Source organism: Manihot esculenta, chromosome 13 (genome assembly GCF_001659605.2).
Source record: "Manihot esculenta cultivar AM560-2 chromosome 13, M.esculenta_v8, whole genome shotgun sequence".
Classification (NCBI taxonomy): Eukaryota; Viridiplantae; Streptophyta; class Magnoliopsida; order Malpighiales; family Euphorbiaceae; genus Manihot; species Manihot esculenta.
In genome coordinates this window covers 27,918,313-27,945,909 of record NC_035173.2, presented here as the reverse complement: position 1 = coordinate 27,945,909, position 27,597 = coordinate 27,918,313, and the positions used below count along the sequence as shown (strand labels likewise).

Sequence of the window (27,597 nt, the reverse complement as noted above, 5' to 3'; positions counted from 1 at the left end):
CACTTCCCATAAAAACACTCGAACTCGCTGTGGCACCCTAACCTTCCATAACCCTTGCCAATCCATATTAGATCCTGGCACTTCTGAATAAAACGTATCAAACCCTGACTTAACTGTATATAAGCTAGAAGAAGAATGCTTCCATGCAAAACCATCCAAACACGACATATCTTCAACTAAAGTAATTAGTTGGAAATATAAAAGGACATCAGTAGGAAGAAGAGAATTTAAAATGTCCCAATTCCAGCCTACATTAGGAATCCAGAAATATCGAACACAAACCTGCATATTCAACTCAATTAACGGTTTAAGTGCAAAATTCCAAAGAGGCCCAACCGGAAGCCAATCATCCAGCCAAAATCTAGTGTGCATCCCATTATTCACATCTACAACTACCCCTTTTCGAAGTAGCTCCAAACCATAACAAAAAGATTTCCAATTGACTGAACTATTAGCTTGCTTAGCGACCTCCCAATGAACAAAACCTGACTCATATTTATTGAAAAGACACCTAACCCACAAAGCTTGCAGATTCTTATAAGCTCGCCAACACAACTTCCCTAATAGAGCCTGGTTCATTTGTCGCATATTTCTGATGCCAAGACCACCTAACCGCTTCGGCAAGGATATTGTATCTCAATTAATCAGATGTACAGCTGGCTTCATATCCTTCCCATGCCAAATAAAGTTCCTGCATATTTTCTCCATTTCATTGCAAAGCGATACTGGTAAAAGAGCACTCTGCATCACAAAAACAGGAATAACATTCAGAACTGATTGAACTAACGTTAGTCGTCTAGCTTTTGATAGAGCTCTCGCCTTCCAGCCATCAAGTATGCCTCTCATTTTATCCAAAATACTGCCATATGTCGAGACTGAAATCCTCCCATGAATAGATGGCACACCCAAGTATTTTCCCAAATCAGTAGTCCTACCTGACCTTGAAGACAAAAGTGATGCCAAATCACTATCAACAAAAGGCGACAAATAAAGAGAAGACTTAGCTAAATTCATTTTCCGCCCGGAAGCCTTAGCAAAGTCATCCAGCATGATAAAATCAAATCCAACTGTTCCACAGAAGCTTCTGCGAACAAAACCATATCATCCGCGAATATAAGATGAGAAATCATCGAACCATTACTCGAGATAGGAATCGGCTTCCATCTGCCTTGACGAACAAGCTGTTTAAACATTCTCGAAAGTTGTTCAATACACATAACAAAAAGATATGAAGACATTGGATCGCCTTGTCGCACACCACGAGTCGGTTTAAAAGATTCTAACTTCTCACCATTCCATAACACTGACATAGAAGATGTTCTAATACAATTCATAATATTAGAAATTCAAGCATCGGAAAAGTGGTAAGAACCCAGCACCCACTGAATAAAATCCCAATCTAGTCTATCATAAGCTTTTTCAAGATCAATTTTAATCGCCATAAAACCCCCTGATCGCTTAGACGTTCTCATAGTGTGCAAAACTTCTTGAAACACCACAATGTTATTAATAATTTGTCGGCCAGGAACGAAGCTACTTTGTTTCAATCCAATGAGAGAGCTCAAAACATCTTTCAGTCTGTTAACCAACACTTTTGTAACAAGCTTATAGAGCACGTTACATAAGCTAATTGGTCTGAACTGAGAAATAAATTCTGGACAGCAATTTTAGGAATAAGAGTCAGCACCATTTCATTAACTTCATTTGAAAACTCCCTCCCGCCCAAGACCTCAATAATAAATGCAGAAACCTGTGAACCAACCGCAGACCAAGATTTCTGAAAGAAAACTACTTGTAGACCTTCGGGTCCTGGAGCCTTGTAAGGAGACATAAGGCGCAAAGCATCATATACTTCATCATGAGAAAAAAGACCATCCAGAAGCAACCGTTGAGAAGAAGAAAGAGCAGGCCCATCAGGTCTAACAAAATGGCTGCAGTCAACCGCCAAATCTTTCGAATACAGCTCCTGATAGTAACCACTAGCAAGCTCTTTAAGTTGACTAGAATCTTCAATCCACACATTGTTTCCATTTCTCAGCTTGAGAATTTGTTGCTTCTTGCATTTAATCACAGTAGATAGATGATAAAACCTTGTATTTCTCTCACCAGAAACAATCCATTCCTCCTTAGATTGTTGAAACCAGTACAATTCTTCCTGTTTCAAAACATCTTCAAGCTGTTGTCTCAGATTAAATTCTAGTTTCACTAAACCTCTCGTTCGCCGGATAGCTAAGCTTTTTTGAACACCATCAATTCGACGGATCAACCTCTGCTTATTATGAAAAATATTCCCAAACTCAGATCGGTTCCACTGGCTTAATGAGTCTTTGGTTGATTTCAAATTATCAAATAAAGAAGTATTTTGCTTCCAGCCACAGAAAACAACATCAACAAAATCTTTGTGAGCTGTCCAAGCCGCTTGAAAATGAAAACGACGAACAGAAGAATTTGTGACTCCAAAGCAATTCATAAAAATAGGACAATGATCAGAATGCAACTTTGGAGCATGAATAATTGTAGCTCTAGAAAATTTCATACGCCAAACCTCAGTACACAAGCAACGGTCTAATCGAGCAGCTTTATAAGAAGAATTAATATCATCCTTACTCCAAGTAAAAGGAGTACCTTCAAAACCCAAATCAATAAGTGAGTTATCAAAAATCCATCGCCAAAAATCACTAGCCCCAATACTGTGAACATTAACATAGCCGGTTTGTTCATTCTCGCTTGTAAAAGAATTGAAATCGCCTAACAGTAACCAACTTTTCTCACTTCCATTGAAACCAGAACCGAATGCCACAAACGTCTTCGTAAACTAATGTCAGGGCTGACATACACAAAACTTTCTAACCACGAGTCCCCATTATCAAGTAACACATTGCATGTAACAAATTGCGGATCTGTCAACACAAGCGTTAACTTAAAAAACATTTCTGACCATAAAATCCAGATGCCCCCACTGAAACCAAAAGTCTCGACACGAACCCAATTATCATAACCTAGATGTTTACAAACATTATTAGCTGAATGGCCAGAAATTCGAGGCTCAACCAAACAAAAAATCTGAGGCTTATAGATACGATTGTATTCCTTAAAACCTCTCAGAAAATTAGAAGAAGCAGCACCCTGACAATTCCAAACTCCAATAATCATTAAAAATAAGAGAGAAAAGAAAGCCATGAGGATGACTGAACCTATAATAGAACGAAAAATCTAGTGAGACCCCTCATTAGAGGGCATCTTACCAATTAAACCACTCTTCTGAAATTCATTCAAGGAAGTCTGAGCAACAATTATCATCGCATCATCGTCAAGATTCATATCCTGATTACCATCTCCATTAGCTGCTGGGATATTGGGACGGGTTGGATGAGGAAACGAAGGATCATTAAAATTATCATGTTGATTCCTATCCAATTCTGTTTCTAAATTTGCAAGTCCCACCAATTTCGGGTTAGAAACAACCCAAGTCTTTGACTGATTCATTCTATTATTGTAACGACCCGAAATCGGACCGCTACCGGCGCTAGTATCCAGATCGACTTAAGGTCGCCGGGACTCGTGGCAAGCCTAGCATACAACCTGTCATACCTGATAAATCCCATACATGATCAAACATTTACATAAAAACTTTAAACTTTCCATCTACCAAGCTTGACCTGTGCATGCACCATAACATTAAGCATACGAACCCCATACTAGAGCCCTCATCAAATACTCTGGCTGGGTCAACATTACATACATCAAGCTTGGTTTACATCACATTAATAAATCTTTATATAAAGATCATGTATCAAAAGGGATTAACCATATACTCTAGGGTTAAGCACAATACTAATCCTCAATACAAATTATACAATATCTTACAATACATTACATTACAATATCTTTCATGTCCACAACTAACTATTACATACACTGAGCCTTTACTCTTGATGACCTCCTGGTCTATCCCGAACCTACAAGCCTGGGGGTTAAGGGAAAGGGGTGAGCTACTAGAGCCCAGTGAGTAGAATAGTAAAACAATATATTAGAACACATGCTTTCATGGAATGCATCACATCACAAACAATTCACATCAAGGATGGACTTGTCACCAATAGCCCTCTACACATTCCAATGGTGCCAGGGGCGTAGAATGGGCCTCACTGGTCTTTCTCTTACACTGTGCCTGGGGTGTAAAATGGGCCTCACTGGACTTTCTCTTACACTGTGCCAGGGGCGTAGAATGGGCCTCACTGGACTTCCGTACCGTATCATCGTCATCATATCATATCGAGGGCTAATGGGTCATCCAACATCCATCCACATCAACATCATAATATGCAATGCAACATATTCGTGAATTCTAATGCAACAACCTAGTATATATCATGGCATTCGTGATGCATGAATATGCTCAAAATTTATTTGCTTTGAAACATAAAGATCCATTCTACTCACCTCAGGCTGACTCTGAACAGACTCTGAAGCAACTATCTCACTGCTGGGGTCCTCGATTCCTCGGGTCCGAACCTACACAGGTGGACTCAAATGAGGGACCAAACATACACTAACAAGACTCTAAACATCTTCCCAAAAACCCCCTAAAACATCATAAAATAATCATAGAAAACATGCAAAGGAAGGCTGAACAGGGCACTTTCGGCGGCAGATTCGGCGGCCGAAAGTCCCTCCAGAGCCGAAACTCAGCCACTTTCGGCGGCAGGTTCTGCGGCCGAAAGTGGTTCCAAAGCCGAAACTCGACAACCTTCGGGGGCAGGTTCGGCAGCCGAAACTCCCTTCCAGAACCGAAAGTCCAAACTTTCGGGGGCAGGGTTCGGCAGCCAGAACTGCCTCCCCAGGCAGGTTCCACGGCCGAACGTGGCTTCGGCAGCCGAACCTGAGTTCTTCCAAAATGGGAGAACTCAAGCCTCTCATGCACATTTGCCTCCCAAACCCTCCAACTCAAACCAACTCATGCAAAAACATGCATAAACACATTCTTAAGCATATAAGGGTCTCAACTAGCCTATACCCCAACAAACATCACATTTAACATACATTAAACACACATTTCATCATTAAGCTCACATAAACCCTAACATTTACAACTAATCTAATCATGCATCACTTCTCCTTTAAACCCCTCAAAACTTTCATAAAACATAAAAGAAAGGTAGGATCTCCACTTACCTCTTGAAAATCGAGAGGAGAGACGATCCAAACTCGGAGATGGGAGAAATCGAGCTCCGAGGTCTCCAAGCTTCAAAACTTCGTTCTTTGCTCAAAAATCTTCAAAACCAAGTTAAAACTCATAAAAAAACATGAACGATTTGAAGGAAAACATCAAAACTATCCATGGAAGGGCATAGACTCACCTAAACTCGCCCATTTTCAGACATGGGGCCTTTTATAGGTGGCTGGCCAGACCACCTTCGGGGGCCAAAGGTGCTCCCTAAACTGTACCATGTTTGGCGGCCGAACCTGGATTTCCTTCCAAAGCACTTTTCTTTCAAAAACTCAATTTCTTTCTTATTTAAAACCTTAAAACACATGAAAACATTTTAGAAAAACATATTTTACCCTTCTAGAGGTTTCCGACATCCGAGATTCTACCGGAAAATAGGAATTTCGATGCCGGGGTCTAGCCGGGTATTACAATTATTCCCTTGAACAACTACATGGTCATCTTGTGCAGCAGCTTTTCTAGAAGATCCCCCTGATCCACTCGAAACCCCTCTAATTTTTAGAACTGAACTTTTTATAACAGGCCTATTAGATCTCATATAGGAATCTAAAGCAATATTGGGAGTCTCCTCTCTTGTCACAGTAGAAACCACTTGACCCTTCCCTTTAGAATCCCGTAGCTTTTTCTTGCCCAAGACAGGACGAAAATCTTGTACCACTGGTGGAGTCGCATTATGTTCTACATGAGTCTCAGAATCACGGAGAACAACAAGAGAACTAAAGGGGTTATTATTGGTCTTCATCGTTGATTTACCTTTGTTTGACTCCCTCGGACCATGATCACCTGACCCAAATTTAAATACAGGTTTTTCCTGATGACGTTGATTACGTCTTCTATCTTTCTTAACCAACATCCAATCACCAAAATCATCTAAAACAGCTGGATTAACCACATGATTCTCGAGTAACTGAGCTACCTTAGGAGCAGGGTTACTATGAGCCGAATTAGGCACATTCTCTACATTCTCTGGCTGCAACTCTTTCCGCAACGAAGGGCAATTATCTTTCATATGCCCAAAAATTTCACATGAAAAACAAACCATATGCAACGCCTCATATTCAATACGTCGAACTCTCCGGTTCAGCTTGAATTTCAACAAAAGAGGCTTCGTAACATCAACTTCAATACATAATCTCGCAAAATGCCCTCTTGTCACTCGGCTAGTGTTATTATCCACTCTGATAGGATCTCCTATCTTCCTCCCCAATCGCATAAGAAAATCCTCATTAAAATATTCAATTGGAAGGCATGGAAATTGGACCCAAACTGCCAAGCGTTCCAAAGAAACATTAAATGGATCAAAATCCGGGCACCATTGGCGAACTGACAAATAATGATCAGCTATAATCCATGGTCCACCCTCCAGTGCAAAATCAAAATCTTCCCTACTATTAAATCGAGCAAGGAAAAAATTATTGTCCAGAGCAATTAAGTCCATAGGGGATTTAGGTTTCCAGAGTTCCTTCACCCTTTGCGATAAATAGGCATACCCTATTAATCTTCCAATCAGCTTGATAATCAAGGAGTTCTTCCATGGCTTACAATAACGAGATTTCTCAATTTTAGTAAGTTTAATATTATGGCACTTTTCATCCTCCTCATGCTCTTCCCCATCAGAAAGCTCATACGACTCCTCATCATTCACTTCAACTGTGTGAGCATTCACTGTCTCATTATTAGGACTTCCATTGACTAGCATATCCCTAAACGAAGGACCCATTGGGGACGGTTGTCCAACAGACTCAAACTTTCCACCGTCTTGTTCTTCTAAAGAGAAACCTCCTTCACCATCCTTATACTTCCTACGGCCGCTATGTTGCAAGAGATCATCCTCTTCCATACCCTCATTGCCGGAATCTGACATTCCGCTGGAATGGGGACATAGATTCGCCTTGATCCGGCGTCGATTGAAGATCTGCAGAAAATTTTTTTTTTTCTTTTCTCGGCTGATCCATCGTCCGATACCTAACTTATTAAGAATAGTTTTTAATTATTTTACAGTTGATAATTTTATTATTTAAACTAGATAAAACACTACAAAAAAACAGACTATCAGTGACGGATTTTTCCGTCGCTGAAAGTCAAAAATCCGTCGCTGAAACTTTCTGCGACGGATTTGCGACGGACTCAAGTCCGTCGCTTAAAGTCATGTCGCTAATTTTTTCCGACGGATTACAAGTCCGTCGGAAATATTAGCGACGGATTTCCGACGGATCTAGACTCTGTCGGAAATATTTCCGACGGCTTTTCCGACGGAAAATTCAGTCGGAAAAATTTAGCGACAAAAAAAGTTTGTCGCTAAATCCGTCGGAAATTCCAATTTATCCGATGAACATTCCGTCGGAAATAATTAGCGACGGAAATTTTCCGTCGGAAATTCGTCGGAAATCCGTCGGAAATATTAACGTATTTTAAAAAATTTTCCCACAAATCCGTCGCTAATCCGTCGCTAATCTGTTAAAATTCGATCACAAAAAATAATTCCCTATTTTTATTTACATATTCCCTGTATAATCAAATAATTTATAATTAAGAATCATATTGAATATAAATTAAATATCATTCATAATAATTATAAGTAATGTTCATAATACTCAATAATATTCAGAATATTTAAAATAAATCCATAATATTTAACAATGTTCATAAAATTTAAAATAAATTCATAATATTTAACAATCGTCATAAAATTTAAAATAAATCAATTATACTTAACAATGTTCATAAAACTAAAAACTAAAAACTAATCGTCTGATCAATTGCCGATCAGACGGGTTTGATGGGATAGGATGTCCCAAGTTCGGACCTCTAATTCGAACTGATGATTATGATGATGCGTTTGCTTGTCCCCCTAATGCTGCTGGAGTGTGCTCCAGTGTTTCCTCTTGCATCTGTACTGACTCATCTGTTTCATTCGTAGAGAGCTGCCGGCTATGTCCTCTACCTCTAGATGATATTGCTCTTCGAGGCATCTGAAAAAATAATTGTCCATTAGTTTCAATTAACAATAAAGACAACCAATATATTAGCATTTATGAATAAAAGAACTGTGTGTGATGGACATAAATAAATGGCTGAATATTTTGTATTAGTTGCTATTAATTTATTAAACATTTAAATTAGAATTATAACATATTTAACACTTAAATTTATAAAAATTATAATAATTAAACGTAAATTAATTATACTAAACTATTAATAATTTATTCAAAAAACTAAAAATAAATTATATTCTAGGCTGTTATAGGCTGTTATAGGTTGTTATAGCCAGTAGTGAGGTTGTTATAGCTATGAGTTTACAGCTGTCAAATTAGTTACTGAGAAATAATATATATCTCAACACAGCACACGTGTAAGGACATTCCATTTTATTCATATCCATAATTTTTAGAGCTATTTTATTCATATACTAAACTATTAATAGTTTACAGCTGTCAAATTAGTTACTGAGAAATAATATATATCTCTTTATTCTGCCTTATTTCAACCTGGTAGAGCTATTGCCCTAACAGAGCCTAAGCATCAAAAGCTTCAGTTTTCTGAATGAATTGTGCATATCCATAATTTTTAGTTAACCCCTTCCTCCCCAAAAAAAAAAAAAAAAAAAAAAAAATAATAATAATAATAATAATAATAATAATAATGTTTCTTAAATTCCATTATATTCAAAGGCAAGAACCATACCATGGTTCCCATGATTTGAACGTTTCAATTTGCTGTTTGTATTTTTCATTTTTCCATTACTAACAAAGCACTCACACACTTCACTTTCTGTTCAAGATTGTGCCCATTTCTATTATCAAGTTTTTCAGTCTTTCCATTTGGAATTGGTATTCTGTTTTTAATCAAGACGTTTTCTGGAAACTAATTGTATTCTTTGTTCTAACCACAATCAATCCTATTGTATTCCCAATTGTTGAAATCCAATTGTCTTAAACCTTTTTGCTGCTTCAAGCGGTATCAAAGATAGAAACTCCAATCAAAGAGAGAATAAGATTGAAGGAAACTGGAAAAGGAGGTGGAATTTATTAATAAAGTCTAGACTGACGAGAATTGAGTCTTCTACCTCAATATACTGCTATTTCTCAGTTCATTAACTCACCATACAGTTATCACAGCCTTCCACCCACCCGCCCCCCATTTTTCCTAGTTGACTTTTCTCCTATATGTCTTTTTTATTTAAAAGTCAAATTCTGTGTTATTTAATTGAATGATTGACTTTCACTTGATAAATTTTGACATAGGGATGCAACTGGGACATATTTAAGCTTTGTGATCCATTTCATAGTTCCTGAAATGAAATAATTAGACCCTTATTATGCCCTCATCCTATTAGGGTGCTTTAGCATTCACTTTCTGTTTATGTGCTTAACATTATGTCTCTAGCTACTCATGTATTCTTTTGCACCATTGTTGATTACTTTTGCTTTACAAGGAGAGTGATTGAGGTGGATCATAATTCAGATTTGGACAGAGTATGTTTATAATTTTAGTTCAGATTTGAACAAATTATGTTTATATAATGCCTGAAATGCTTGACAATTCTGCTGATATGTTCATTTCTGGGTTCCTTTACTGTCAAATCACAGGATGTATTATTATTTGAGCTCTAAAAAACTATTTGGTCATTCTAAATATATTTATATGGCCGAAGGTGAGGAGAGCTTAAATTTATAAAAATTATCTTTTTGACTCTGATCATCAACACTTGAATTAGAGGTCAATTTTTTCTTAGGAATATACCACTAATTTAAAAAAGTTATTAAAATGGGAACAGATTAAAGAAATAAAATATATTTTTTTTTTCTGTTAAAAGGAGAAAAGAAAGCCAAAGTTGAACAAGAGATAAATAAATAACATTAAAAATCCAAAGCTATCTCACTTTTTCCTCTACGCATCCCGAAACCCAACGCAAATAAATCCCTCTCCCACTCCACCCTCTCAACCCACCATCAAACATACAACTAAACAAACCATGCTATCCCTTCAACCACTGCTACTTCTGCTGCTACTTCTAATCAATTTATTTTTAGTTATTTAACATAACCAATAAAATCCTGTTATTTTTTTAAATAAATTCAAATCTGTTAATTTATTTAAAAATAATTTCATTACATCATTCACTCATCACAGCACACACACACACACTTACTTGGAGTGGCGACGATCAGCAGCTGCAGCAGCGGGTGGCAACGGCGGCGACGGCGAGGCAACGCGCGACACCCACGGGATCAGCAGCGACAGCGACGGCGACGGCGAGGGGACAGCGACGGCGAGTCGAAGGCAACACACGACACCCACGGGAACAGCAAAGACTGCGACGGCGAGGGGACAACAGCGACGGCAGGAAAATCAACAACAACAGCGACGGAAGGGCGACAGCCACTAGCGACAACGACGGGAACAGCGGCGGCGAAGGCGGCGGCGGCGAGAGTGGCAAGAAGCACAAATGGGCGCTGAGGGGCAGAGAGGAGAGGAAAGGGTGGCTGAAATTAAAAGAGAGATGAAAAGAAGATTAGGTTTTTGCTTTTATATTGTTTGCTTTTTCTGACGGATTAGCGACGGAATAAATTCCGTCGCTAATATTTCAAAAATCCGTCGCTAATCCGTCAGAAAATTAAACATAAAGTATTCGTCGATGATCCGTCGCTAATTCCGTCGCTAAATTTTTTTTTTCCGACGGAAGTTACTTCCGTCGCTAAATCCGTCACTGATACCTTATTTTTTTGTAGTGAAAATTTTATTATTTAAATTAGTTTTATAGTTAGTTAAGAAAATCTTAAAAGATATATATAAAATATATTGTATTAAATTTTTTAAATAAGGATATAAATTAAATGATAATTTTATTATTTAAATTTATTTTAAAATTCAAAAAATCTAAAAGAATTTTTTAAATTAATAAAAATACAATTAAATTAGTTTTAAAGTTAATATATTGAGGCTATGGTCATTTATTTAACTAAGTTTTTTTTATTTACAACTAATACTTTTATAATCTAATCATATTTTAAAAATTTCTACACTTATATTAATAAAAATAAATAAATAAAATATTATAAAAAATATTTTTAAAATGTAATTAATATTTTATTAAATTTTAATATTATTATCTATCTCGCTCTATTATTAGTGGATTAATATTTATTTCATTATAATGTAATATTAATTTCTCTAAACTAAAATTTTGAAGCATTTTATTATTTAATAACTTAACATTAAGTTATTATAAAATAAATAAAATCTTAACATTAAGAATTTTACCAATGGAGTATATTTGGACTGGATCTTATAAACCGGATTTATAGATAAAAAATAAATTAAATTTATTTTAGTATCTTTTAAATCAATGCTGAACCGGATTCTTTTACTTATAATATGAATAAAAAATATTCAAAACTGATTTGAACCGACATTTTTGAGGGGACGCTGGCATGATTAAAAATATATTGGTGTCTTTTATTTTTAACACTAGAAATTAAATAAATAATTTCTTATAATCTATATCTTATATACTTATACATTATAATATATAAAATATTAATACTATTGTAATTTTAAAATTTCATATCAAGTCTAATTTAAAGAGAGAACATACTGAATCACACTAAAACCATTTTTGTTTCAAAATCATTTCGAACCGAAACTATTTTCAAACTAAAAACTGACTCCAATCGGGAAGCAGGGGGATCCAGCCCAAAACCAGAGCGGGGCCTGGTTTCCGGTTTCAAAATTACAAGTTTCCACTTCTAAGCTTGCCCCAATTGCTAAAGATTCACTTCAGACTGAGCTCACGAAGAAAAGGAGAGCGCCATGGAAGATCTGAGGAAGCTGGAAGAAGAGCAGAGAATGCTTATGTTCATGCAGTCGCATGGCGTCGTTTCCTCCTCGAATAAAGATTCTAGCCGCTTCCTCGCTAATCTAATCCTCCTCGTGGTAACTACTCATTTCCCTCGTTCAAAAATGATACTAGTCCATCCATATTTTCCTTCGGTAACACTACCCTCCTCTTGCTTCAGATAAAGCCATGCGGCAATCTCGACTTGAACGAAAAGTGCAGTTTGATTTGTGAACAAATACCTAAGGTGAGATGGAATTTTCGCTGATCACTCTGTCAATTGCCAAGTTAACAAGGTTAATTGTTCTCGCAGATTTCTTCTTCTTTCCTCGAGCAAGCCTCGCTCTTGTTTAATTCTCAAGGTCCAGTGCAAATGGAAGACAAGGTTTCAGGTTCCTTTTTGCCCTTTTATTTGTTGCCTGCCACTCCCTTTGGTGTTTGCAAAAATTATAGAATTTTATTGAAATCTATTTCTCATAGGGTTTCAAAAAAGTTGTGTTGGAAGTTTTCCGTCACCTGTTAGTGATAGAAAAGATAATGGATTGAAGAAAAAGGATTTTGAAGATATGGCTGTGGTTGGCTTGGATGCCATGCAACGAGCGAATTCTACCCTTGAGGATTTTGTAAGTTATTTAATTGATCATTTATTATAAAAAAGAATTGAATAGTTGAATATTCTATTTGGAGTTTCTTTCTGAAATAGAAGCATAATATTTATGTGTATTTATAATTTATCTTATTGGAATAGAAATAGCATGGAAGTAGAAGTAATGAAATAATCTTAAATTTGATGCTAGCTAAAGCAAGATACATCTTATGTCAATTAAAATTTTAAATCCAAAGAATTAGATTCACATTTCTGGGTGCTGATTGATTCTTTGAGATGAAATTTTACTAGAACAGCAGGATCGCACATATAGGATGATTTATCATTCATCAAATAATAATGACAATTGTGAATGAAACAAGAGAAAATAATTGGTTGAGACTTATGACAATAGATATTAACAATGATTTTAAGAAAAGTCACTCTCTTTCTTACTAATAATTGTTGCTTAAAATAATGCAAATTAGTATCTCAATAACTGGTGGCATTCACTAATGTTCATGGTAATATTGTATTAAACTTTGAACTTCTGTGTAAAAATGCTATATGAGACAAATTGGAGATGTAGTGGCTTAACATGTATATAATTTGATGAGAACTGTCTTCATCAAACAATATTGACAAGTGATTTTATGTTTTTGTCATTAACAGTGCAGGTCTTATTTTATGTTTCATGGAATGGACATGAACCATCCACAATCAATATTCAAATTTTTACCTGTGCTTTCATTCACAGAAAGCTACATATATCAGGTGAATATTTGCTGGAGATCATCAATATTCTGTTATCTTATATATATATATATATTTTATTTTTTTATAAAAGATGCTGGTATCACCTCTGAGATAATTACACCTAAGTTAGGGACTTGTAGGAATTTATATGCGCTTCCATAAGGAAGCATGGATTTATCCTTTTTCTTTTTTTTTTTGGACTCAACCTTTGGGCTTCTATGTTTGTACACTATCGTCCACCTAGAAAGGAGTTCTTCTCCTCATTTCTCTTCTCTTTCTCTCGTCCCCCACCCCCACTGCCAAAACAACACACGCACACCCATGAAGAGACTTTTGGATAGTGTTAGCTTGGAAGGATGTATTGATTTGTATTAACTGTTGACATACTGTTTACAAAGAAAGGAATCTTCAAGTTTCTCAAGAACACTCAGCATTACCAATCTCCCCATAACAGTTTATAGGAAGCACAGAAAGAACTGGAAATAAGAAAGTAACGAAGATAAGAGACAATCCTCTCATATTACAAGCAAGCAATTGAACCCTGCTTCAAGCAACACTGCTGAAATCATCACACATGTCCATACATTCCTCCTCTGCATCCTGCTATTTTTAAGTTTACAGCAAGTGCTTCTCCTGCTCTTATGGTTAGCATCTTTGGGTGGCAATTCCTCCAAGATTCCCTGTAACGAACTTGATCTCTAGGTGGCAATTCCTCTAACAAACTTTATTCTGTTCTATAATCTCCTATCAACTTCTTGCTTGCAGAATGCTTTGCACTTCCAATTCTTGTTCTGGTGTAAACTTTGGATCCTAATTATGCAATGGAAATGAGGAAGAAATCAAAGGGGATATATGAAGAGGGAAAAAAAGGAAAAGAAATTAAATTTCTTTTCTATCATTTGGATCTTAAAGAGAAATAAAAATTTCTCTCCCAATAAGATTACTTTGTTGCCATAAGTTATGATTTTCTTTTATATGATATAAAGAGTATGTAAGTAATTGTAACATAAATAGTATCTAATGATCTCTATTTCTGTCCATGTCTCCGCAAATTGGAGAGAAATATTTTGGGTTAATGAAGAGGAATTGGGAAATCAAATTTCTCTTCCTTTCTCCTCTTTTCTCTCCTCTTATTTTTGTCTAAACAAGGGAAAGGGTAAATTTAATTTCTTCTTCTTCTTTTTCTTTTCTTTTCTTTTTTTTTTTTTTTTTCTTTCTCTCTTTTGTCCATTTCCCTCAATCCAAACAAAGGGTTAATATGCCTGGGCCTTTGTCTTTTTTCCATTGGGCCACTTGTCTCAGGCTGGTCCACATCACATATGGAATTAAGTAACAGATTTTTCTGCGAAGAGTGAAGAATTGCAAGCATGTTTAAATGTTAGTGCAATGGGATAATGTAGCTAGGGACCATGAAGTTTTTCTTTTCAGTTGCAGAATCTGTCATGATTGCTCATTTGCTTCTCTCACAGTTATTATTTTTGTTAATGCAGATGGATAGTTTGAATGAAAAGATGGTGAATTTGCCAACCAAGGAAGTTGCATTTCTAGAAAGTGGACTTGAGGTTGAATATTGAATGACTTTAGGGACACTTGCTGCTAAAATCTTTTGACTGCTATATTAATTTCTACTTGGCTACATCATTGCATTCTAGATGCCGAAAGGAAATGAAAGCTGGATTACTAACTGTATAGATGTATTCATAACTGATCCATTCAGGCCACTTATGAATCAACTTGAACATCATGACCTTTTAACGAAGAGGTACAACTTGCTATTCTATACTACCCTTGTCTTCTGGGCCAAAGGGAAAGTTTGATGTGTGAAATAAAGCTCTTTTGCTTGCTTTAACATGTTGGGTTAGGATTATAGAAGAATTCAGATGTGGAGAAGAGTATTGGGCTTTGGAAAGAAAACTTTGTTCTGCACTTATCAACCAAAAAGAGGTACAAAAGTCAATGAGTTCCTTTTTTCTTGGATTAATTATGTCAGTATCAAATATATATATATAGCAAAATCAGGGCTTTTTGCCTTTTCAAGGCAATAAAAAATAACATTTCTTAAGCCCTGGTCCGGGAAAAAGTATTTTCTGGACCAGAGTGAATTGAGACTCTACCGAACTATTGAAGTGTGGTAGAGCTTTCAAAGCGCGGTAGTGTTTCTATTTCCCAGTTTAGAGCGTGGTAAATATATATATATTTTTTAAAAAATTAATTGTTACCACACTTTAAAAGTGTAGTAACAATTAATCAAAATCTCAAACTGCGTGGAGAATTTCTCCATGCACTTTTAGTGCGGTACTGATGTACTGCACTTTAGAAGTGCAGTATATTTCTTTTAAATTCTGCACATTGTGGTATTTTCTTTTATCAATTGTTTTAAAAATTAAATTAGACTATTTTTTGTGTTTTAAAATTATCTAATCTATTTTGAAAAATAATAAATATTATATTTTTTGAACAATAATTATTTTTTGGGAGATTTACAATTTAATCCCTGAGTATTACCATTATTAACAAGTCAGTCCCTGTATTTTCAGAAACCTATTAAAACGTCCTTATCTTTTCTCTCCGTCAACAGAATAGTTATTCCGTTTATTTCTGCCATTAAAAATATAGCAAAAGACCAAATTACCCCCCTTCTTTTCCTCCTCCTCCTCCTCCTTCTTCTTCATTGATTCTTCTTCCTCCTTTTCTTCTTCTTTGGTTCTTCTTTTTCTTTTACTTCTTTGATTCTTCTTCGATTTTTATTTTTATTCCTCTTCTTTGAGGAGGAGGAGGATATTCTTCTTCTTCTTCTTCTTCATCATCATTTTCTTCTTCTCCTTCTTCTTCTTTTTTCTTCTTCTTCTCCTTCATCATCATCATCATCTTCTTTATTTTATTCTTTTTTAAGGAGGAGGAGAGACTATTTCGTTGATGGAAAGAAACAATAAGGACGTTTTAATAGGTAAAAGAAAAGATAAGGACATTTTAATAGATATGAGAAAAGATAAGGACGTTTTAATAGATTTTTGAAAATGTAGGGACTGACTTGTTAATAATAGCAATATCCAAGGACTAAATAAGGAGTTTTATTTGAGGGCAAAGTTGAATTTTAAAAATTCTCTCATCCTTTATCTGTTTTTAATGGAAAAGAGAACGGAAGGACTATTTCATTGACGGAATGAAAAGATAAGGACGTTTTAATAGGTTTCTAAAAATGCAGGAACTGACTTGTTAATAATGACAATACCCATGGACTAAATTGTAAATCTCCCTTATTATTTTTTTAATTCTAAATACAAACGCAGCTGCTTCAAAGTATGTATGAAACTTAATGTTAATATATAGTAGTTATATTATTATTTCCAATATAATTTGGATCTTCCATATTTAAAATTGTACTTTGTTAAAATATTTTAACAATGTAAAATATTAAAATTGATTTATAAAATAAAATATAGGAAGATAAAATAATATAAAATATTTATGAATCGTGGAAAGTATAAAATATAGAAAGATAAAATAGTATAAATATTTATAAAGTGTGAAAAGTAATAAAAATAAGATAATATATTTACAAATGATAAAGTTAGAAAATATTGCTATGAATGATGCAAATGTCCTCTTGTGCCATATGAATGTCCCCTTTTTTCATGTGGACGTCAAGTTCTATATGGACGTCCCCTTCTTTTATGTGGACATCGAGTTCTATATGACCGACGGTTACCGCTTGTACCATCACCTTTAATAGTAGGATCAATATTAGTTGAGGTTATAGGAATGTTAAGATCAGGAGCCACCGACCTTAGATGTTGTATTGCAGTATATTGTGATGGTAAAAAGATATCATCAGGTGACCCAAATAAATCACGATCAAATGCAACATTAGAGTAGTGTTGTCCCGACGTGTACCGTACAAAATATCCAAAAAATTATTGTACTCCTAGACTGGATGAAAGAATATCCACAGAATGTCTAGCAGAGAATATATTAACGGAGCTGGCATGTCGAGTAAAAGCATTAAAAGTACCATCTATCGGGGTTTGCATTTGAAATGGATGATTTTGAATACTAGTCTGCTGGAAGGACTACTGCGTCGGGTTTATATGAGGTGGTGGCATAAAACTATCGGGTGTCTAGGTAGTATATTGTGCTCCACTGTCTTGTGGAACACTTGGTCCTACTGATGACTATCCAACATCACCAAATGGTCGATGAATATAGAATGAAATAGATGCTGGAATGATGATATGTGTATCAACATCGGCTTTTTAGCGTGAGCTACGTTTACGCCTAGGTCTCCTCAGCGAGTCAATAGACTTGTCAAGGTCATCTGGCATAGGTTGAGCAAGTTGTGATGGAGAGATCTCAGTGATTCGTTTATCTTCCTCCATGGTATAGAACATAGTTGTTGTCTATCTTTCAATAGGATCTGTGTTCGAATTAGGAAACTATCGATTTATCAGATAAATATTCTCGATACCGTCCTCCTGTTTGCTTTATATAATTAAACACTGATATTTTGAATAAATATAAAATATATGAAAATATATTGAATAATAAAATATTATCACCGTACCAATAGCCGCACCACGATGCAATATCCATCGATGAGATACTCTTCTATACCATTTAAGTTATTCTGAATGATAATGAAGTTGCCTATCTAATGGTGCTACTTTAACCAACCTATGCCATCTATCTTTCATATGGCAATTCAATGCACATGAACTGTAATCCAATTACTATCGGATGACAATAGGAATGTGTTATGAAGATTAGCTGGCTGGCGTGGTGGATTTGGTATTGGTTGTTGCGTGCCAAATTGGCGCAACACGCTATCTCGTTGATGCCATTCTACCACATGGAAACATATTAGGGGAGCCACTACTCTCCGAATGTCACAACCTTGCATACAATATAATGGTAATGATGCAAGGATTTTATCGGAATATGATTTACATACCATCTGAAAAAAATGGATATATTAAAATAACATAAGAAATGAAGATTAATCAATGTATACTAAATATTTTATATTATACTTTTGGATCACTCATTCTGTCAAATTTATAACGTATTTCTCTTAAGACGTGTTACGACTTGAGTGATACGTCGTGCATTACTCCACTTGATAATTTGATGTGAATGCGTCATTATTAAGATAAAATAATGTGATAATGAAAATAAAATACTAATCGACTTCTAAGTGGAGCATCATTGTGTGGATCTCGTATATTTATAGATGGTGTAATTGAAATAAATCGTTCCTATGTCCATATCTGGAGAATGTGTAGGGTTCTACCTAATTGAGATATGCTTGGATCTATAGTCCGACAAAATTTCCTATATAACTAAGCAAGGCATGCTGAATCCCAACTATACATGCCGACTCTATGTAAATTGGCAATAAGTGGCAGAAATATTAGGTTAACCTTACTAGGATTTCTATCAGTGAAAAAGGAACCTTCAATAACTTCTAAAATATAAGCACATGCATATCTCTGAACCACTTCTTCATTAGCATCGTCTGGGAGCTCATTAAAATTTTCTACTAACCAACTTAATGGCAAAGAGCTATCACACATTATATTAGCAGGAGGTATGAGACCCAAAATATCTTGACAATGCAATATCCGATTTATTATAGAGTTACTGAAAACAATATCTCCATATAAAGATAGGTCTAAAATAACACCTACGTCTTGGAGAGTAATTGTATACTCTCCTATTGGCATCAATGTGTAGTCTCTGGATGCTATCTTTCAATTATCATTGTTATTAAATGATGATCCAGCGAAAAAAATCCTAATTTGACAATACCGTAAAATCCAGTAAGTCTAAGATATGCTTCGATACGAGAGTGGGAATTCTGCTTTAAAACACTCGCAGATCGCTTACGATATAGTGGCTCATTTGGTATTTTCTCATTCCAAACGAGCTGTGATCTATGAGACTACTGTTGTGTCAATGAAGACTGATCATGAAGTCCCGGATCACGATAGTGATAATGGTATTATGAAATGTGGATTAACACAACTAAGTGATGATGAAGCTGTCGACATGATATTTGACTATGTGTCGACAATTAAGCCAATAGATTCAATTATATTATATGTAGATATTTCATATCGTCATCGTACAATACAAGATGAAGGTATTGATCCTTCAAGTAGTAGTCAAATTGTTATTGAGGGTGAGGTTGAAGAAAATAATCGGGATGATAATTGTTCGGTTCTAGGCATAAGTATTTGTAATGAAGTACACGTAAATAAACAGTTGTTTGGGTTGGGTGACATCTAAAGATAGTGATTTTCATGATGATCTTGATATTGATGGAGATGATCTTTGAATTGATGAGGAAGAGGACATTTTTGGTGGTCAATTTAATGATGATGATGATTTAAATTTGGCAATGTGTTTTAGTGGTGGTTATGAAAATTCTATTAGACCATTAATATTTCTACCTCGACTCTGATGTAATGAGAGTTGATCCTTATGCAAAGGAGCTATCAAATTTATTTTGGGATAAGTCGAAAGAATTTTCCATTGGAATGATATTTAGATCTCGAGAAATTGTTATAGCTGCTGCGAAAGAGTATCATGTGTTGTGGCATCATTAATTTTGTTATGATAAAACTAAGAGTAGGAATGAGGAAATACCAAATGAGTCACTATATTATAGGAGATCTGCGAGCATTTTAAAGCAAGATTTCTGCCCTCGTATTGAAGCATATCTTAGACTTACTAGATTTCTCTTTGCCATTAAGTTGGTTAGTAAAAAATTTTAACGAGCTCCCAAATGATGCTGATGAAGAAGTGGTTCAGAAATATGTCCGTGCTTATATTTTAAGAATTATTGGATGTTCCATTTTCACTGATACAAATTCTAATAGGGTTAACATAATATTTCTGCCCCTTATTGCCAATTTACATAGAACCGGCATGTATAGTTGGAGTTTAGCATACCTTGCTTGATTATATAGAAAACTTTGTTGGGCCATAGATCTGAGATTATCTCAATTAGGTGGAGCCCTACATATTCTCCAGATATGGGCATGAAAACGATTTACTTCAATTGCACAATTTATAAATATTTGAGATCCACACAATGATGCCCTACTTGGAAGTTGGTTAGTATTTTATTTTCATTATCACATTATTTTATCTTAATAATATGACGCATTCAAATCAAATTATTAAGTTTTCTTTTATATTATTTTCAAGTGGAGTAATGCATGATACATCACTCAAGTCGTGACACATGTCTTGACAGAGATAAGTTATAAATTTGACAGGATGGCGATCTATAGGTATAATATAAAATATTTAGTGTGTATTGATTAATCTTCATTTTTTGTGTTATTTTAATATATCTATTTTTTTTCAGATGGTATGAGATTCATATTCCGATGAAGTCCTTGCATCGTTACCATTGTATTGTATGCAAAGCCGTGACATTTGGAGATGATGGTTCCTTTAATATGCTTACATGTGGTAGAATGATATCAACCAGATAGGGTGTTTGTGCCAATTCGGCATGCAACAACCAATACTAAATCTACCACGATAGCTAGCTAATCTTCATAACACATCCCTACAATCATCTTATAGTAATTGAATTATAGTTCATGCGCGTTGGATTACCATATATAGACAAATGTTGGTTGAAGTAGTACCATTAGATGGACAACTTCGTTATCATAGTATCTCGTCGATGGATATTGCATCGTGGTACAACTATTGGCACAATGGTAATATTTTATTATTCAATATATTTTCATATGTTTTATATTTATTTAAAATATCAATGTTTAATTATATAATGTAAGCAAGCAGGAGGATATGATAAATCGACAATTTTCTAATTCGGCCACAGATTTTATTGAAAGACATACAACAGCTATGTTCTATGCCATGGAAGAATAAGGAACGAATCATTGAGATACCTCCACCACAGCTTGCTCCTCGAGTGCAATTTATGCCTGATGAGCCTGTTGACCTGCCGAGGAGACCTAAGTGGACGTAGCTCACACCAAGAAGCGGATGTTGATACACATACTACTATTCTAGTAAATGTCGCAGTTTCGGTATCCGTTTCATTTCATACTCAATCCATGGACCATTTGGTGATGTTAGATAGTCAGGACCAAGTGTTCCAGAAGACAGTAGAGCACAATATACTACTTGGTAATTTTATGCCACCACCTCATGTAACCCCGACGCAGTGGTTCTTTTAACATATTGGTATTCAAGATCATTCATTTTAGATGCAGACCTCGGTAGGTGGTACTTTTGATACTTTTGTCCGACATGCCAATTCCTTTAATGCATTCTCTACTAGACATTATGTGGATATTCTTTCATCCCGTTTAGGAGCACAATGATTTTTTGGAAATTTTATACAGTACACGTTGGGACAATACTACTCTAATGTTGTATCTTATCCTGATTTATTTGGATTACATGATGATATCTTTTTACCATCACAATATAGTGCAGCGCAACATTGACCTCAACTAATATTAATTCTGTTGCCTTCAGCAGCAGTATGAGCAGTGACCGCCGGCCATATAGAACTCGATGTCCACATGGAAGAAGGAAACGTCCATGTGGCACAGGAGGACATTTGCATCATCTTTATCAATGTTTTCTAATTTTATCATTTGTAAATGTATTATCTTATTTTTATTCCATCTTTCTATATTTTATATTTTCCGCTATTCATAAATATTTACATTATTTTATCTTTCTACATTTTATATTATAAATCAATTTTAATATTTAATTTTATATTGTTAAAATGTTTTAACAAAATATAATTTTAAATATGAAAGATTCAAATTATATTGCAAATAATAATATAACTATTATACATTAACATTAAGTTTCATACATACTGTGAAGCAACTGCTTTTGTATTTAGGATTAAAATAAAATAATTATTGTTTAAATAATATAATATTTATTATTTTTTAAAATAAATTAGATAATTTTAAAACACACAAAATAGTCTAATTTAATTTTAAAAAAATTGATAAAAAAAGAAATACCGCAGTGTGCAGTATTAAAAAGAAATATACCGCACTTTAAAAGTGCGGTACATCAATACCGCACTAAAAGATTTCTCCATGCACTTTGAGATTTTGCTTAATTGTTTCCGTACTTTTAAAGTGCGGTATCAGTTAATATATATATATTTTTTTAAAAAAAAAAAACATGTACTGCACTCTTTAGAAACGCTCCGCGCTTTAAAAGTGCAGAAGGTTCTAATGCGCTTCAAAAGTGCGGTAGAGTTTCAATTCACCCTGATTCGGGAAATACTTTTTCCCGGACCAGGGTTTAAGAAATTTTATTTTCTATTGCCTTGAAATGGCAAAAAGCCCGCAAAATCAACTGTTATATTACCTTTATAACTTAGAGAAACATGAACAGTGATTTATACTCGACTGATTCAATGAATAGGCATTTCCCTGACCTTTAAATGTTTGATCTCAAGCCTGAACAATTAAACAGTAAAATTAAGTAAACCTTGTAATCCTAATTAGCACTAAAACTGAAGGAGAAAATCGACTGGTTAAGGGTGCCACTTTGTTTTTGGGTAAACGTCAGGGTTAAATTTTTTTGTTTGACATTTTTAAATTCATTAAATTATGACAAAGGGTGAGATAATGGAGGTTGACACTAGACTTTTTTGGTAAAATTTAGGGGTTAATTTATGCATTCATCCTAGGATGGATCAAGAAATACGTTGAGAGTATAGTAGTTATCTGTGGAATCAAAAGATCTTGCCTTGATGCAAATATCTTCTAAATTCAATAAGTTTTTACATAATGCAATGAAACATCATATTAATGTAAGAAAAATGCAGAAATTTTAATAAACTCTAGAAGTAACCTTATCAATTGCTATGTCCATGAATCATTGGACAGTCATTCCAGCTATTTATATGTATTTTATATAAATCATGTTGTAGAAAACTGACTCAATTATCTAACCAAGAATGGACAGTTGGTACAGACACAAATTGAGAGGTATATGAAGTTTTCTCTTTCTTTATTCCCATAAAAAAAGTGTATGAGATTTCTTGTTATTGTGTAGAATTGTGTATAATATTGTGCACACTGGCACACAGGTGTATGTAGACACTATTGCAAAGAAACTTGTCAACACTGTAAAATTCAAATTTTTGCAATTCTATTTTATTGATAAAATTTATATAAAATAAAACCAAAAATATGCTAAGAAACCTTTTATTCATTTTTTTACAATTCTTGTATTGTGGACTCTTTAAAAGGAAACACTTCTAGTTTATTTTATGTGTATATTTAAGTAATGTGTGGAAACATAAATCTCAATCTAGATGTGGTATCCCTGCCTATTTTGATGTTCCAAATATCACAAAGTCGAACTTTTGCCAGAAAAGAGTTTTAAAACATTGGTCAGGAATAACCAAGCTGGTGCCAAATATTGTGTGAGCAAACTTTGAAGCCACAAGGAAATTGGAAACTAAATAAGAGTTAAGCACAGAATTGTGAAAGCTGCGTGAAAGTTGCTGATTGAAGTGAAAATCTGTCAAGATTCCATGAAAGAAGTTGCAGTATAAATTTTTCTTAGTTTAGCATTCAATTTTAACTTTTGGTATTCTGCGTGAACATTAATGTTTTTTTCTTGTTTGCTTTTTATCACTAAATCTGAAGTTATGCAACTACATTTTATTAAGAAATGGTAGAAAACAAATAAATCTAATCATCATTTGGTCTCTGTTGCTGTGTTCACCAACCATTCTGAGAAAACCTTAAAGGTTAATTGGAATCATTATTTAGTTGCATATTATTTTCTGGTTCACTTGACAACTTGAATGAATTGCCGACTCACCGTACGGTCTTTATGTGGTCAAAGAGCTCCTCTTTCTCTCTCTCTCTCTCTCTAAGTTTATGTTTTTTAAAGCAAAAAGAAAATGAAAATAAAATAAAAGATGATGGATACTGAATGTGGCTTATAAGTTGATCCTTTTCTGAGGAATTAAGGATTTTTTTAGCATTTTCTTATGTTCCAAATTCCACGAAGCAAATAGTAGTTATAACGCTAAATTTGTTTAGTTATTTTGCTGAATTTTTTTGTGAATTGAATTATCAGTGAAACCTAGGGTTGCTTCTGCATAGATTTTGATCATAAACTTGTCTTTCAGATCTCTGTTGAAGATGTAATGAGGGCTATCCATCTGAAATCATTTGATTATCGAGTACTGAATCTTCTCCTGTACCGGTTGAGAGGAGAAAAGGTGCTTCTGTTTTAGTGAGTTTTTAGTGAGTTTATACATTTCATTTTTCTATTTGCTTTTCATTAACTACATAATTGCTTCTCATCCTGGGTTGTAGCTTGAAAGCATTTTATTCACTCTTTTGTGCTATGTTCTGTAAAGAAAATGCAATGTTGCCAGTTTTCATGTCCGATTTCTACTTCTTGACCTCAGAGTCATCATTCCCATGTCTTGTGAAATAAAATGTCACTATTATCATTAACTGCATATTTTCAAAAATGTGACTTAATTTTATTTTTACTTCCCCCTTTTCTTTGAAGCTGTTTTGAAGGTGAATGACTTGCATATGGAATTTCTAAAATAATTGTATGTCACAGCTTATTATTTACCAAGTATTTTTCCAAAATATTATAATTAATATGGTTCTCCATTTTCTTTGAAGCTGTTTTGAAGGTGAATGACTTGCATATGGAATTTCTATCGATCTCGGAGTTTCTAGTGGAAGTATCTGACGACCTGTAAGTGCTTTTCTCTTGTGTTTCTTGAGCAATTTTTCTCATTTCATGTGGAAAATTTTAGCTGTTTCTAACTTTTCCTACTTATGACAAGCAATTTGCCAAACAATATTAAAATTTACAGGATAGCCCTTTTTCAAGCAAAAGTATATTACTTGTGTATATTGCATTCCTTTGTAATTGCAAAACGCCTTTGCTTAAGTTGTGGTACATGTGTCATGTGCTCTCCATCGCTTGAATGGTTGAAAAGGCAGTTATTGTCTAATCTGTTTATTGGGTTATTTTGCATGTTTTACATTGTTGATGGGGTTCACTAATGATTTTATTACTGAATGTTACTATTTTCCAAGCATCATCAGTTCAAGTAAATGCTGAGTTGATGCTAATGTTTCTAGGTTTGATTACGAGGTGAGTGACTTTTACCTATGAGTTATCTGTTTCCACTTAATTTTCCCACATATCATTGGTAAAACTGTAATAACTTGTGTAGGATGATGTGCTAGAGAATAATTTCAATATCTTGCGCATGTTTGTGAGAATATTTGGACCTTCAACAGCCCCCATTATGTTGGTGAGTAATCAAAGCAGTTCCTTATTCATCTTTTAATGGGTGAATTTCATCCACTGTAAAGTGATGTTGAAGTGGCAATGATTTAGATGTGGTGGACGTGGCCTGAAGCCTCGTAAGTCTCGCTTAAGTATAAATGACAGTTTGGATCACATTTGCAAATGGAACATAAAACGATTTCAAATTGTCAAAACTTGAATTAGTCTCTTATGTTTCAAAGTGCAAAAAGATTTATTTTGCACTTTTTCCCCTTTATCTGTCTTAATTAGAAGGAGTTCTGCTTCTGCTTTTGTGAGTTGGAGTTGAGGCAAATAATTACTGGAGGATGCTAGGCTCTGAAGTCTGAACTCATTTTGGAATATGATAAGGCTTGTAGTGGTAGGCAATGTCAAAAGCCTTAACTTGTCATAGCTCGATTTCCTGGAGCTTGCACAAGGAAATAATTGTGATTGGATCTGTTTAATGCCTGTTTGGAGTTTGAACCGGGATATATTGGGGGCCTGAGCTAGAAATTAGAATGATAGAGCCCAGCTCATTAACTGGTTTCCTAGCTGAATAACATAGGTAAATCTCAAGTTCAACACACTTTGGAGGTGGGTCTTGGTTGTGTCCGACGCAAAAGCAAACCTCGGATCTATTCAAGTCCTTTTTCTTTTTTCACAGATCAGATAGGATAAGTTGTGGAACCAATTAACAGTTCCATTTGTAACCGTAATCACTATTGAACTGTACAACGCTGCAATTTTCTGTAGAAATTGTATATATGTACAAATATTTTCTTTTTCAGGCAAATTACATTGCTGAGGCTGAAGAGAAGTACAACAATTTGTTGAACACCTTGGACCCACAATTGCGCTCAAGTTACCAGAGGAGATGCGAGGAAGCTACTAAAGAAGGTAAACTCATTTTATTAAAGTTTGCATCGTAATTTGGACTAATTCTCATGTTTGATTTGCATGATGTACTTAAAAAAATAGGTGGGAATATATCTGGACATCCTCTTGGAACATGGAGTATACCACCTGTGATAGTAGACGAAGAACTGCATCGATCAAACTATTTAAGTTCTAAATGAATAATGGCTACCACCAGGTCGAGCTCAAATGCTGGACGTGCATGCAATCCAATTGCAGGGAGGATGCATTAGGAATCCTACGAATCCAAGACCCGTTTGAAATACAAAATCCAAGCCTACTTTATCAATCAGCGAGCATGTTCCCCAGCCCTAAGCTAATGGTGGTACAAATCAAATTCACTCTGCTCTTGAACCAAATACAAACGGGTTGTGCAGATTTATGTAGTTATTATTTATATTAAACCTTATGGTACGTTTTGTTCCTGCATTTGCAAACTTTTATAAAAGGATTCTTCGGCGTCATTTTTCCCCTTTTTATATTTTCCGGTGAGATGAAAATTCAACAGGTGATTATTTTGTCGACTCGTGAGTGAGGTGGTTGCTATATTGAAATCTGGTTAGTTACAGACTGATCAGCAGTTAGGGAGCTGGTGGGCTAAGAAACCCCGCTGCAAGCGGTTCAGTTTTTCAGAAGATCATTGTTTGCATTTTAGTCTAGCTTCTGGTGCATTGAAGCTGATTTTTAACTGAGGTTCTTCCCATATCCTTCTCATTATCAACCATTGTCAGCAGTAACATGTAATCAAAGAACTAAGAATCGAGATGTAGAGGATCACAAAGAAGTATGCCATAAGCAAGTTGCAGTTGATTTATAAAACTTATACATAAAACATTAAGGGAGCAAAGGCCCAAGTATAATGAAAAAAAAACCCACGGCCCAAAGCACTCAAGAACCCATGAGCCAAAAAATTAGAGCAACCCGTTCGAAAGGATCGCTAGTGCT

At 34.9% G+C, this 27,597-nt stretch overlaps 1 protein-coding gene across 2 annotated transcripts; it reads left to right on the top strand.

The window, feature by feature from the left end:
* Nucleotides 1–11,850: 11,850 nt before the first annotated feature.
* Nucleotides 11,851–27,116, top strand: LOC110630016. 2 transcript variants are annotated; one of them, XM_021777304.2, is made up of 14 exons: nt 11,851–12,166; nt 12,250–12,315; nt 12,382–12,460; nt 12,549–12,691; nt 13,327–13,428; nt 14,901–14,972; nt 15,063–15,172; nt 15,273–15,354; nt 24,584–24,676; nt 25,109–25,173; nt 25,566–25,578; nt 25,661–25,741; nt 26,526–26,634; nt 26,716–27,116. In XM_021777304.2, exons 1-14 carry the CDS (start codon nt 12,044–12,046, stop codon nt 26,811–26,813), a joined length of 1,236 nt encoding a protein of 411 aa, XP_021632996.1. In that variant the 5' UTR covers nt 11,851–12,043; the 3' UTR covers nt 26,814–27,116. The 2 variants fall into 2 exon arrangements, with proteins under 2 accessions (XP_021632996.1, XP_021632997.1); XM_021777305.2 differs by lacking the exons at nt 15,063–15,172; nt 15,273–15,354.
* The last annotated feature ends 481 nt before the right edge of the window (nt 27,117–27,597 follow it).

Coding starts and splice junctions, on each gene's coding strand:
- LOC110630016 (XM_021777304.2), top strand. CDS start 12,044: ATGGAAGATCTGAGGAAGCTGGAAGAAGAGCAGAGAATGCTTATGTTC. Junction 12,167..12,249: donor CTAATCTAATCCTCCTCGTG/GTAACTACTCAT, acceptor CTCTTGCTTCAG/ATAAAGCCATGCGGCAATCT. Junction 14,973..15,062: donor TTCTAGAAAGTGGACTTGAG/GTTGAATATTGA, acceptor ATTGCATTCTAG/ATGCCGAAAGGAAATGAAAG.